The 13,241-nt window shown below is 38.0% G+C and overlaps 2 protein-coding genes across 12 annotated transcripts in view; one reads left to right on the plus strand and one right to left on the minus strand.

Moving 5' to 3' along the window:
- Positions 1-13,241, plus strand: part of LOC110832276 (metabotropic glutamate receptor 2) — a 299,409-nt gene that overhangs the window by 220,590 nt on the left and 65,578 nt on the right. The window lies entirely within an intron of this gene.
- The window catches only part of LOC110832275 (angiopoietin-1 receptor), an 86,478-nt gene that overhangs the window by 29,052 nt on the left and 44,185 nt on the right, over positions 1-13,241 (minus strand). For both annotated transcript variants that reach the window (XM_087356486.1, XM_087356485.1), the window contains exons 2-3: positions 7,927-7,978; positions 516-644 (exon numbers count right to left, since the gene is read on the minus strand). In XM_087356486.1, the coding sequence (XP_087212612.1) occupies positions 516-644; positions 7,927-7,978 (181 nt within the window). The remainder of the gene's footprint in view (positions 1-515; positions 645-7,926; positions 7,979-13,241) is intronic.

Here is a 13,241-nt window from a genome sequence, read left to right on the forward strand (position 1 = left end):
TTCGATAGTGGTGTTTTTTTTTCCTCAGTTATACAGCGTGTTCTGGAAATACGATGATTTAATGAATTTATAACAGAGTCACTGGGCTGGTTACGCGCTACTCTTAAATCCACACTTCAAGACCAAGAAACCTCCAAAAATGAGAAGGCGAAAACCCACAAGTAGGTTGTAGAGCCAACAAACAACATTGAATTTATAACACTTGCCGTTTTACTGTACAATAGAAAAAAATAGTTTTCCTGAACGAAAATACATTTTCTGGGCCAGACTTGGTGCCCTGTAGAATGTCTGAATTTAATTAAATACCTAGATAAAGTATGTAATAATTTATTTGAATACTCATTTATATATTTTTGGTGTTACGCCATATGGTCTCATAGGTAGATAGAAACGTTTCGGAGACATATACTGTCTCCTTCTTCAGGGCTTAAACGTAGGTATCTACTTGTAAGTCTAAACCGACTGAACAGTAAGTCATCTTCAGTGGTAGTTACTTAATTCATAACAGAGCGTACCAGTAGGAGGGATCCACGACACAGCTAGCTGCAAAAGCCTTCTGTTTGCGTTGTAGACCTGGGCCTTGGCAGTAAGGTTCGTAACCGGGTCCGGGTAAGCCATTTTTGTTGTGGATTCTCGCTGTAAACCTGGGAAAAGAAAATGAACTTTATCACAAATCATTGGCCGTGAAGCAAATGTTGAAATTCGTGTGATCCTCCCCATCTGATACATGGAATTCTTGCAAGTTATCTTTTCGGTAAAGATCTCCCCATGTGAAGACAGGGTCAAAGAAGTTTCTTCTGTGTGTTGCATGAAACCTATTACATGTAAAGGGTTTCATGTAACTGTTTTTATAAGTGTATGACTCGTCTAAAGTGGGCAGATTTCGCCCCTGCCATAACTGTAGCAGACATCTTGAATGAGGTCTGTAAGTTTTGGAAATATTCTGGGCGGTAAAGTAAATCCTCCAAGTACACTCCATTGTTTACAAATTTAATAGATTATATCGCCTTTTTTTTGGCATTATTTAGCATCAAATTGCCAGGATAATTAAAAACATTTCTATTTTTTATAACATGGATTATAAAAGCCTTTGATCCTGAGGAAGGTTAGGATAGATTCGCCGAAAATTATACTTTTATTAGCTCAATTAATTATAATAACCTGCTTTGAAATTGCACTGTTTAATATATATTATTCTGGCAATAACCGATATATACATTGTGAGTGGGAGGGTGGGGGGAGGGTGAGTTTGCAGATGAAATATAAATCATTAAATTAATTTAATAACTCTAACCCGACAGATTTTGCATTTGGTAATTCTAGTGTCTATGCGTGGGATGCGATAAACATATTTATATTACTCTTGTGTAATTACGTCATGTACTCTCTTCAGCTTCGCTGATTACAATTTTGTACGAATTTATCATCTCCAAAATGCGCGCTGCATTTCTAGCCCATCCTCCTTGATTTTATCGTCCTAATATTGGATGAAGAGTCAGTCCGTACGTAGTATTGCTAGAATAGTGAAATCAGGGATGATGCTGTAAGATGAACACGTAACATGGATCCGGTATACAAGATATGCAGGTAGAATTTAGGGGGTAAGCCCTTTGAAAGACGTGGGTCTCGGAAGATAAAATTATCGTAAGTGGAATATGGTAACTGGATGAAACTCGCTCTGTGACTGGTGTTTGCTGATAGCAGTTTTATTTTTAAACTTCAGGGTTTTTTATATTTACTACTAGACAATTGGCTGTTACCGCAGAATTGAAACTTTTGCTTTGTAGAACTCGTCGCTGATGTTCCCTTTGCTCATTCATGCAATACAAAGGAGCTCCCTGTTGAACGAAGGCGCTGTGCAACAAATACAATCGACCATTGCATCGTCTTTGTGCAGTTCCTCAAAAAGGCTGTTTCATCTTCCATTTATTGTGTCAACTTCAACCGCCGTTGAAACTGTTTCTCTGACTTCATAGAGTAGTCACAAGTTACCCGTATGATTTTCTCAGACGTTCCTTGATGCCAACTTTTAACTTCTGAACCAAGAACATAAAATGATCTGTGCTTGCAAAACTACATGAAATTAAAACTCTTATAATTTTATACAAAATCCGTCTTATTATTTTACATAGTCAAATATGTATCTAAAGAATTCTCCAGGCTGGCGATAAGTAATATGATATCGATAAAAAGTAACTTTCGATCTATATATACGTCTCTTGTCGACGTAATAATCCCTTTCTTACGTTCACATATTTACCTCAACATCCTGTTCTCAAAAATCCTCTAACAAAATAATATAAATCATGTTTTGCTGAGTTAGAACCTTGCACGTGTGAATTATATTGTCGACGTTTCGGTATATCCTGAAGTTTCACGCCCACGAAAACAATCGGTAGCATTGCGTTATGTGTGTTTTAGTGGTTGTATTTTTAGATAGGAGGTGTGCACATTCAAGGAAATGCTACTCTTCAAATTTTAAAAGACTCGAATGGATTGTAAATACCACCATTCTCGTCACGGTAACCAAATCCCGTTAAACTCCTGCATCATATTAAATGTTGTTGAAGAGCTGTTATTGTGAGGTATACAAGAGGGTTTTTACAAATTAAATATGTATTTTACTGGATAAATTCCGAGTTATCAAAGTTTTACATTTATAAAGGGAACAAATTCGTATATTAGTTTAAATTCGTGTGCGTTATATATTTTATGGGCTGTTTAAAAGAAATAAATGCTTGAATGGTGGTTTCTGGTGATTTCCGAGCTTGTCAAAAATCTAAGAAGTAATTTTTTTGTTAGAATTTGTTTTAGGTTAGGTTTCCATTAAGATTTATCGGTGGCATTTAATTTTGTCTCTTTTCGATCACGAAGTACAGTTTTGCTCATATTACACGAAGCTCTAATCAGAGTTATAGATTTTATTAATTTTTAATCGTTCAAAAATAGTACACATGATTATATGCAGAATGAATGTTGAGTACCCTCTTTTTTTTCTTCGCTGTACCACGTGACGTATTAAAGTCACCCTTACTGGCCTATCAGACGCTTTGCATATAAATACGACGCTTCGGCAATGCATCCTGTTAATTTATCGACCAAAAATCAGTTGCTTGTTTGATTAAATGCTGCCTTTGTAAAGACGTGGTAATGCAGTACAGTCACGTTTGAAAGCGAAGATATGAGAAAATGTGCAGAAAGAGAGGAACACTTGATGTGATTCGAAAAAAAAAAAGGTTGGTAAGAGTGTATCAAGATTGTTTTGTGGGGCTGCATAACAGAGACACTCGAAGGCGCTGGACATTCTCCCTGTATGTTTATAATTATTAATCCATTAACCCTTCGAAGCAGAGAGAGAGAGAGAGAAGTGTTATGAAGGATAGCAGAAGAGTAGAGACAACAAGAAAATTGCGGGGAAGAAGAAGTGGGAGAGACTTTATTTTTGGTGGGACAACGAGAATCCTATAGTTAGAAGATTCCGATGCAATGTGAGCGCTTGAAGACAGACGAACTTTTGATTTTGTTCATCATTACTGTTGAAGCTATAATTTCTCGAATCCAAGGCTACGCTAAGTAGCTTGTAGAAATTCGGATTTTTGCCTCAGAGTAAACATTATGTATCTCCATGGCAACGAACGTGTTGAAGGGATTAATCACCACTTATTCTGAGAATAATTACGAACTCTATAAAATCAATATGGAAAAAGTGCAGATATATTACTCGTAAATGTTATAGCAGGCGCTACATATATTTACCATTGGGTCATAAAAGGATAGGAGGCTGGGTAGAACCCGGAACTGGCATGGAAGTGAGAATCTTACCCCCCCCCCCCCCCCAGTCAATCAGTGAATAGAGTATCACTTTAGTGACAGGTGATTAACATAGGGTCTGGGTATACGCGACTGAAATCGGTTCTGTTCACGAAGCAGTGGGATGATCAGCGGCTTTGTTAGGACAAACGCACGAAGGGTTGTTCATGTTGCCGCCTGGGGCGACCCTAAAAGCGTTACGCTCCACCGATTTTCACGAGCCCAAAAAACTGGGGGCAGCGATGCATAGCACGCTCAGTATAAGGTCACAGAGTTTTTAATCGAATCCAAAATCCCGCACTACTCGATTTTATATTTTCACGGCGGTGAAAATGTAGATTTTTGGCTTCTGAGTTGTGTAGACTCCAGAGATGGGTGGTTGGTATCAACCAGTAAGATTCGACGTCACAGACCATATGACAGGAACCCACTGATATATACTTTTAATACTCTTAACTCATCTGCAAGAGTGTGGAAGAAGGAGTTTGTACCGTAATTTGAGACATTGTCTTATGTGGAGGGACTGAGTAAAACCACGAAAAACTTCAGTCATTGTATAGCTGATATCTGAGTCAAGTTTTGTAGTAGGAACTTACGAACGCCAAGAAGACGAGCTAAGCACTCGACTGCAGCGTTTGGTAAATATTCTTTAGAAATGTTTTTGTGACGTAATTACACGAGGACTTTAATAACCCAAAGCTGTGAAAACAATAGAAATTAATGTATATGCCGGTTCGAATTTTTAATGCTTATAGGGAATCTATCTGACAAGTTTTTTTTTTTTCGCTTGTACTATTTGAAGCTACAGCGATGTTAAATTTCTGCTACATCATTTGTGCTTAAACATAAGGTTGCACAAAATAATACTGCTCCTCTCTGTTTAAAACATAAAATTAATCTTCTTGCGTGTAAGAGCATAATTCCAAAGCCTCTGCCTCATTATAACCCACTGACAATGCAGACAAACACGGAAATACATTTTGCGTTGTTTCGATACTTTGTGTGGAAAGATTAAATTATGATCGCGTCTGTACGTTTTGTGCCACTTAAAATAGGCGAGTGACGTTTAACCACTTGACGGATTTTCATTAGATGCTTATTCCACGGAAAGCCACCTCGCCTTTTTACTTTCAAATTTCTCAGTAATAGCAGTATCGCCGAAACGTCTGAAATTCCGAGAGATATTAATGACAGTAGAGATTTCTGAAATTGTGTGTGGTAATAGATAAATAATACACATATTTAAAAAAAGTTACATCCGGCGAATATGAAGATGAGATTCTTCTGGGATGTTGGTAAAAGTTTACCGACGTTTCAGATATGTTTACTGCCTCCATCATCAGGGTGGTGAAGACATTAAGCACCTCTAAGATATTGGTAAATATCGACGCTACTTCACGGCGCAAGAGACATTGATATGGATGGGACAGTATATCACAGTTTTCCTCGGGAAATGAGGAAATTCTTTTTTACTGGACACATCTTCAGGAACGGCTTTTCTCAACAAAGATAATTTGGCATAGATATAGAAATTGTGTGTCGGATATTAAGAAAATCAAATGTAAACATATGATTAGGATTAAATCGCCCTCAAGGGTTCGAAGGTGAGATTTCGTGTTGACGGTAAGAAACTTTCAGATCCTAGGAGGTATCATTTCATAAACTGCTTGGAGAATTTCCCGTGGAAATCTGTTACTAGTTACGCTTTTAGTCAGACGGTAAATAATATCCTATTCTTTCTAATTACTTTTCTTATTTTTTTATTTAGAATTATGTAACTGTATAGAATTAGTTGCGAAATAACATATTTCTTTTCGCGTTGACATAATTAGTGATGCGCTTATAATTAATACGTTTGCTAAAAATATTCAGATTTTCTGAAATTCGTTCCTTTAAATTTCAGTGCATCACAGTCCATTTTCGTAATTTACATTTTAATTACGATATCTTGAAACTGCAGTGGCCCAAATTCGTTATACTACGGCCAATTTATAAAACTCTGAGCTCTGTCCGCTGTTCTAGGAAAATTATAATAAAATTTATATTTTCGCGTAATACGTTAATAGAAAGATCGTCAGATTTAATTAATAATTATCCAAAATTAAATGTTGAATTAAATGTTTAGATGATATTTATCGAATAATAATAATACTTGAATAATTCGTTTTGTTACATCCTGGTATTATCTTTTTTTCCAGATACTGTGAGATCACACACGTGCTCTGTAATGGGGGTATATTTTTTTACTTCAGACTGATGCAAATGAGTGTCGCATGTGATTTGATACTTTGGGGTGTATGGGTAGACAAATTGTCCGTGAAATAGAACAGTACGAACGCAGACAGGCTCTAGGGCCCTCGCTTCAGCGTATCAGTGACAACTTTCTGTCGGACTCCAGTCTGTGTACCGTGCGTCATCCACAGATTTCAGCCAGGGGCGAGCGAGAGTTTTCGTTTCTCGGGAGAAACATGAAGATGGCGTTCATTTCCTTTTACTAACTCTTGGAATATTCTCCCATTTTCTGGCCTCGTGTTCGTGGTTTAAGTTTCAGTTTCTCTGTAAAACGCCATCAGAGCGCGTGCATTGTTCCTACTTGGAAATTCGAGAGGTATTTACAGTTTCTTATCAGTCCTTCTTACCCCAACTTTTGTCGTAGAGCTGATCGCAGAGGTCTGTCTTTCAATATCATGGCTCTGAAGCCGTTCTTCTCCTATTATGCTCAGTTTCCAAACTGCATTAACCGGGACTCCAAATCACTTTTACAAAATTCATTTCCGGTCTCAATAATTAAGTCTACTAAGTCGATAAATCGGTTTTCGCGCTGTGAGCATACGTACATACAAATAACTTCAATGACGTGGTTTTCTCGTGTTAAGTAATTCAGTTTTCCTTTTAATGGTGAATATTAAACGAAAAATCAATCAGGACATGCGAATTTTTTTTATGGAAATAGGTCACATACGAATCTACAAAGTTTCTGTATAGATGTTTTCGTATGTTCGCGTAACGAGGAGCTTCGTAATTTTGACTGTTTCGGAAATTCTGTAGCGCTAATCAGATCGATGCGGAACGTGGGAGTTCATACAAAACCTTTAGTCGGTAAACCTTAATGCATGTGCGCAGATGGACGGACTGTATTTGAATTGATCTCAAGGCAAATGGAGTACGAATGTGTGGGTTGGATAAATCTAACTCAGAATAAGGTCTACTAGTTAGCTCTTGTGAACACGGTAATGGACGGCGGGGAACTTCATGGCTAGCTGAACAACTGTTAGCTTCTGAAAAGGGATTTACAGCATGGAGTTGGTTAATAGTTAGGTGTATAAATTCTTGTGTCTTACCCTTAAACGTGCTCGTAATCTGTATTTACTAGAGTAAATAATGCAGAGATTTGGATCATTACATTTTATAATTATTAATTTATAGTTCTCGCTAGCGTCACCAGAAGGAAAGTAGGCGTGGCACTTATAATTGTTATAGACGACTCTCGGTGTGGGTACTGTGTCTATCCATGCATGACGTAAGCAATGCGCGTCTTATCGTAAAGGCACCTCGTGAAAGGTAGAAATATAGTTTAGTACATCTTCATACGTAAGGAATCATTGGAACATAAATGAATTAGAAATGTAAAATAATTGCCAATTACCTTTAATAGAGAAAACGTCGTTTGCCGTAGGCTCGTAGTTACGTGTTCCTTGACGAGGAAAAGGTGAAACGTTTTGTCATAATTTTAGTGTCCCATGTTTTATTAGTCTGTTTTGCACAAAAATATGTTTACGACACATCATAATGAGCTCGCGTTTGTGAACTTTCTCGTCACCGCCCGTCTGAACTGATGTCAAAAAATAAGCCTCCCACACAACCGCCCCGCCCCGCGCCACCGTCCTCCAGCCATGACAACTCGTTGCACAAACTCTTAAATTGGAATAAATGTTAATTTATCTTTGCAGTTGTGCGTCTTCCGTGTTCTGAATGTCAGACATGCGCAGTTCAAGGCTTTTTTAAGTGTTCTTCACCTTTCTCTTGTTAACACTAGGAATACGTAAGTGCGATTCCCTGAAAAGTATTACCGAGCTTTTAATAAGCGACTAATTTAAAATTTAAGAGATTATTTACCTGCGTCTTTTTCTGGGAATGGCGTCGTTTCTTTCGGCCCCATAGTCGGAACCTGTGAACAAGAACAAAAAATAATTTAACTTAATATACGATGGAGTCTGGAGGAAACTGCATAATTATGAGCTTAAAAATCTGTGCTCCTTCCCCAGTATTGTCAGGGTGATTAAGTCGAGAAGAATGAGATGGACGGGACATGTAGAGCGCATGGATGGGACAGAAGGTGTGCCCCGGGTATTGGTTGGGAAGCCTGAGGGGAAGAGACCGCTGGGGAGACCTAGACGTAGATGGGAGGATAATCTCAGGCGGGATCTATGGGAGATAGGAGTTGAAGGAGACTGGATTTTGTTGGCCCAGAACAGGGTCCGGTGGAGGGCTTTGGTTAATTCGGTGATGAACCTTCGGGTTCGGTAAGCCATCTGGTTGGTTGGGTCCACTATTTGGGAACCCTGAGGGGAAGAGACCCCTGGGGAGACGTAGATGGGAGGATAATGTCAGGCGGGATCTATGGGAGATAGGAGTTGAAGGAGACTGGATTTTGTTGGCCCTGAACAGGGTCTGGTGGAGGGCTTTGGTTAATTCGGTGATGAACCTTCGGGTTCGGTAAGCCATCTGGTTGGTTAGTTAATTTATCAATATTGTAAGTAAGTGTTGGTAGCTTGGTTGGTGATTAGTCGCTGTTTAGGGAGTTTGGGCTTTATGCAATAATGACTATGTATGCTTAATATTCTAAGTTCGTGTTATATAAGCACTCAGTGTATTTAGGAATACTGTCTTTGTGTATAAGATATGTTTTAATTGTGGCACAGACGAAGGTATTAATAAGACTTCTGAATTTTATAGGTTTATTCTTACTGTTGTTTATGTTATTGGATCTTCACATTAAGGGGAAGATATGTTGAGAAATTATCTTATAACAATGTTCTGAGGAGAATATATGGACCAAAAGTGGTGGAAATAACTGGATGTTTAGAAAATTTCGTAATGAAAAGATTCATAACTTTCTATTTCAAATTTAATTAAAGTAATCAAGTCTGGTAGGCGAGCACGTACAATGCTCGGTCCGTTCGCGAAATTAATTTTTAATTATATGTAAAAGAATGCTAATTAATTGGTTATTTGTGGATCGCACGCGATATCCAGGTTTGCAGATTTTTGTTTGTTTGTTTGTTTGCGAATCGCGTAAATTTTACTTCGAATCGAACGATAATTAAACTGCAGCGTTATAAACACGCTGACTAAAAATTTCGAAGCTATACTAGGGGTATTACGCAGATGACCTTTTACTGTTAACAGAAATATCTCGTGCAGAAATCTGTTGTAGAGTCTGATCATTATCGTTTCCCGCAGTTCTGTATGCCTGACACGAGGCTACTGCGCTCATCAAGTTCCTAATTATTTCAATCGTACACTACAGTCCGTTTTCAGCACAACAAATCAATATTGATCTAAAAGTATGTAGAGAAACTTTTGCGATATAATTGAATTTACTCTGTGTCGTCGTTAAAATTATTTATTTTGAAGGAGATTCGTTCAAAGTAACTTTCATGTTTTAAGGAGCGCGTTTATAAAATTGTTATGAAATGAGCTTAAAAGATAAGAAGTGATAAAACTACATAATGAAGAACTCGTTATTAAGTAAGGAAGTCGCGTATGAGCGAGACGTGAAGGAAACGTGGGAGAACTAAAAGTGCATGCAAAGTGTTTGCCGTAAAACCTCAAGCTAGGCCTCTTGTAATAAATACTTTAACAAAAGCTAGTCTTACAAGGCAGACTACCTTATTGCGCAATCTAAATTTTTCCGTGATTTCGTCCTTCCTATCACAGCTTTCATTTTAGTCAAATTCTGTTTACATTTCTAGGTTATTTTGTGTAACAGAAACTTGGACTTATTTGAGGAAAAGAATGTTAATATCTCTGTAAAATATGTGTGTGTATATTTATAAAGTTAAACATCTCCAAACACCTGTCTCTTCTGAAGACAGTTCTAAGAATTGTGGGAAAAATTCATAAATTTTGAAGAAAGTCTTTCGACGTTTCTTCTAAACCTACATATATTAGGTTAACAGTTGAATGTGAAATTACATTTCACCACATCAGAAAATAAATGGCACGTAAATTTTATATTTTGGTTAACTTGGGATATGTCGTATTTACTTGTGACGCAAATAATAAAATTCGTGGTTATAAATGAATATGCGAGACACGGTTAATATTTAAACGACATGTAAATAAAGAAAGAAAAAGTTTTAATGTCATAAACTGATGGTAATTCCCAGGATTCTGTATTACAGTGAGATATATTGATCTTATATACGTAGATACTAGCCGCCACCGTGGTCTAGCGGTCAGAACACTAGCCTTATAATCCTGAGGTCCCGGGTTCAATTCCTGGTGGTGCTCAGATTTATAACTTGTGTTGGGCAAGGCCGTGGTCTAGGCAACACGGAGTTTTCCTCCGTGGCATCCCAACAATTACTCCATTCACACACAGAAGAAGGCAATGGCAAACCACTTCTGGATCATCTGCCAAGAACGTATATGAACAGGTCCCAGCCCGAGAAAAGGATGGAAGGATCCTGTTCATACGGACCTGTCGTCAGACAGAACACTAAATAATAATAAGATGAGGTGGTGTAGCGGTTAGAACGCTGGCCTTGTAATCCTGGGGGTCTCGGGTTCGATTCCCGGCGGTGCCTGAATTTATAACTTGTGTTGGGCAAGGTCGTGGAGTTTTCCTCCGGGGACGTCCCCGGTTTCTCCGTGGCATCCCAACAATTACTCCATTCACACACAGAAGAAGGCAATGGCAAACCACTTCTGGATCATCTGCCAAGAACGTATATGAACAGGTCCCAGTCAGAGAAAAGGATGGAAGGATCCTGTTCATATGGACCTTTCGTCAGACAGAACACTAATAATAATAATAATAATAACGTAGATACTAAAAGATATTTGTCGAGATACGTATCCTCGCAAGCTCCTCGTATAATGGAAGAAATCAAACACGTATATCAAGTAGATACATCCCTTTGTCTGATGGTGGATTTAGAATTAAAAAATCAACAAGAATTAGCATCAGTGAACAAATACACAGTCCACCAGAATTATGTCTTGTTTTCCTCTGTATTGTAGCAGTTCATAAATGAAAACCCTAAACAGAATGCTGGGCACTAGTTATATTTCCATGGGTTTTTATTTTCCATGGTCCTGGCGAGCTATTGGCTTCGTTCTGGAGGGTGAACAGATTGAAAATTATGTACACGCTCATAGAATGACGTATATTGAAAAGGCAGTAGAATTATTAATCTAGATGCCCTCGCAAAGAGCACTGTGTATGAAAACGGTTGGATTTTAAAATATTTGTGTTATTACTTTCTTATATTTTGCTGAGTAGGATATAGAATGCTTGAAACGTTTTTCAATTGTGTCATTGTCGTTTATATCCCTTCATGGAAGTGACAGGCAATATAACATAAATGTTCAAAATCTCTTAATTCTTAATTCTCGTGTTACACATAGTTTTGAAGCCAGTTCTTAGAAATCGCAGTATTGTCATTCTGATTCCTAGACCAGATTATTGTCCAGAGGTTGAACTCTTTAGTAACCATGTTCGCCCACTCTCGGCAACGCCAAGACGTGTGGGCTGTGAATTCCTCCTATGTAGGCTGGATTATCATCTCTTGAGCAAACACGAAATTCACAGAAATTGTTACATCCACTATCGCTTACATGCGCCCGTTTATATTAATAGACCAGCGAATATTTTCAGAATGTTTGTTAATGTTCAAATTTATACACAATTCCTTGGAAAGATACCAATTATATTTACGTTTCGCGTCTTCTCCATGTTTGTGATATTTATCTTGTCAAGAAACTAAGAGGTCGTATAGAAGAGACCTTGGAATCGAATTGATGGGAGGATAATATTAAAGTGGATCTTACATAAATCATGAGTGTGTGATTCTGGGTGGGGACACTGAAACTTGGTCTTCCTTGAACTGGGGAGGGGGGGGGGTTAGTAAACAGTTTAACGATTGTTAGCTTTTCAGTATTGACTCAACTGCGTGTTGTTAGTTTAGATGTGTTTGCGAGCTTTCTTCAAACTTCACACTTGTAGACTCTATATCAGTTACAGACATAATAAAAACTAATGTAAATTCATGTACAAATTTCACGCGCCGGGTATGGAAGATGGCGTTAATGTCTATATTTGTGTTTGGGAGGTAGGGTATTTGGTTCGATTATCGTCAGTTAGCGGTAGCTTCATCCTCAATGCCATTGTGCATGGTTTTTATATCTCTTCCGTCTGATGTTGTGACTTAATATCGACACAAAATTCATACATGATCATCCAATCTGTTCAGATGGTATTAAGTCAGGTTAGGTTAGGTTCAGTTTGGTTAGGTTAACTTAGTGTAGTTAAGATTATATCACGTCTCGCTACGTGAAGTCTTGGTCGCGTGTACGTGCCTTCTACGTCACGCTACGTAACCCCTATTACACGTTAAGTCATGTCTACGACATGACAGAAACGGTAGATACCACGTGTAAAATAATTAAATGAATGTTATCAGCCTTCAAAGTTATAGTTCTGTCACATCATGGCGTTACTAATTCGATTGTCTGGTTAACATTCGTGGAGCTGTGAACAGAACAGGTGTGAAGCTGTCAATAATAATTTGCGATTATTAGTAGCATGTTACCTGCTTACGTCACTAAGCTACAAGTGTTAATTATATATCATCAAAGTCAGTGCGGAAATGTCTTTAGCTTTAGCTCCAGAAAGTGATCAAGATATTTTCTGTCGCCATAAATGATCAAACTGTCACTGGCCTGGGAGCAGAGAAACCTATCTCAGATTTCTCATTATCCATGAGCACATGCGCAGAAATAGGTTATGTGCGGTACGCTACATTTTTATTATCCATGTCGAAGAGTCGGTGATTGCTTTAAATTTATGTGTCCTGTGAACTTTCTCTCTGACTGCCCAACGTTCGGAATTAATACGTTCTTGGGAGACATCACTTTGCATGAAAGATTAAACTCTGTTGGTCTGTAGACCCCTAGAGGTACGATCTGCTTTCTTGTGAAAACATTATTTGTGATTAATTCTGAACTAAAGATGTTTTCATTGAGACATTCAATTTTTTCTTATTCACAGCATCTCTGGTTTCCTATTTCTCCCCAGATAAGTGTGGTATCAAGTCTGATGTTCACTTGATATTCTCAGAAACGTAGTCACTGACCTGAGGACGGAGGTCTAGACACTCTACTCAGGCATTTTACTTCTGTACTGTCAAATATAATACGTAGAA

Source organism: Zootermopsis nevadensis, unplaced genomic scaffold, assembly GCF_977971745.1.
Source record: "Zootermopsis nevadensis isolate Lab colony 2312 unplaced genomic scaffold, Znev_1.0 Znev_ptg000027l, whole genome shotgun sequence".
Lineage (NCBI taxonomy): Eukaryota > Metazoa > Arthropoda > Insecta > Blattodea > Termopsidae > Zootermopsis > Zootermopsis nevadensis.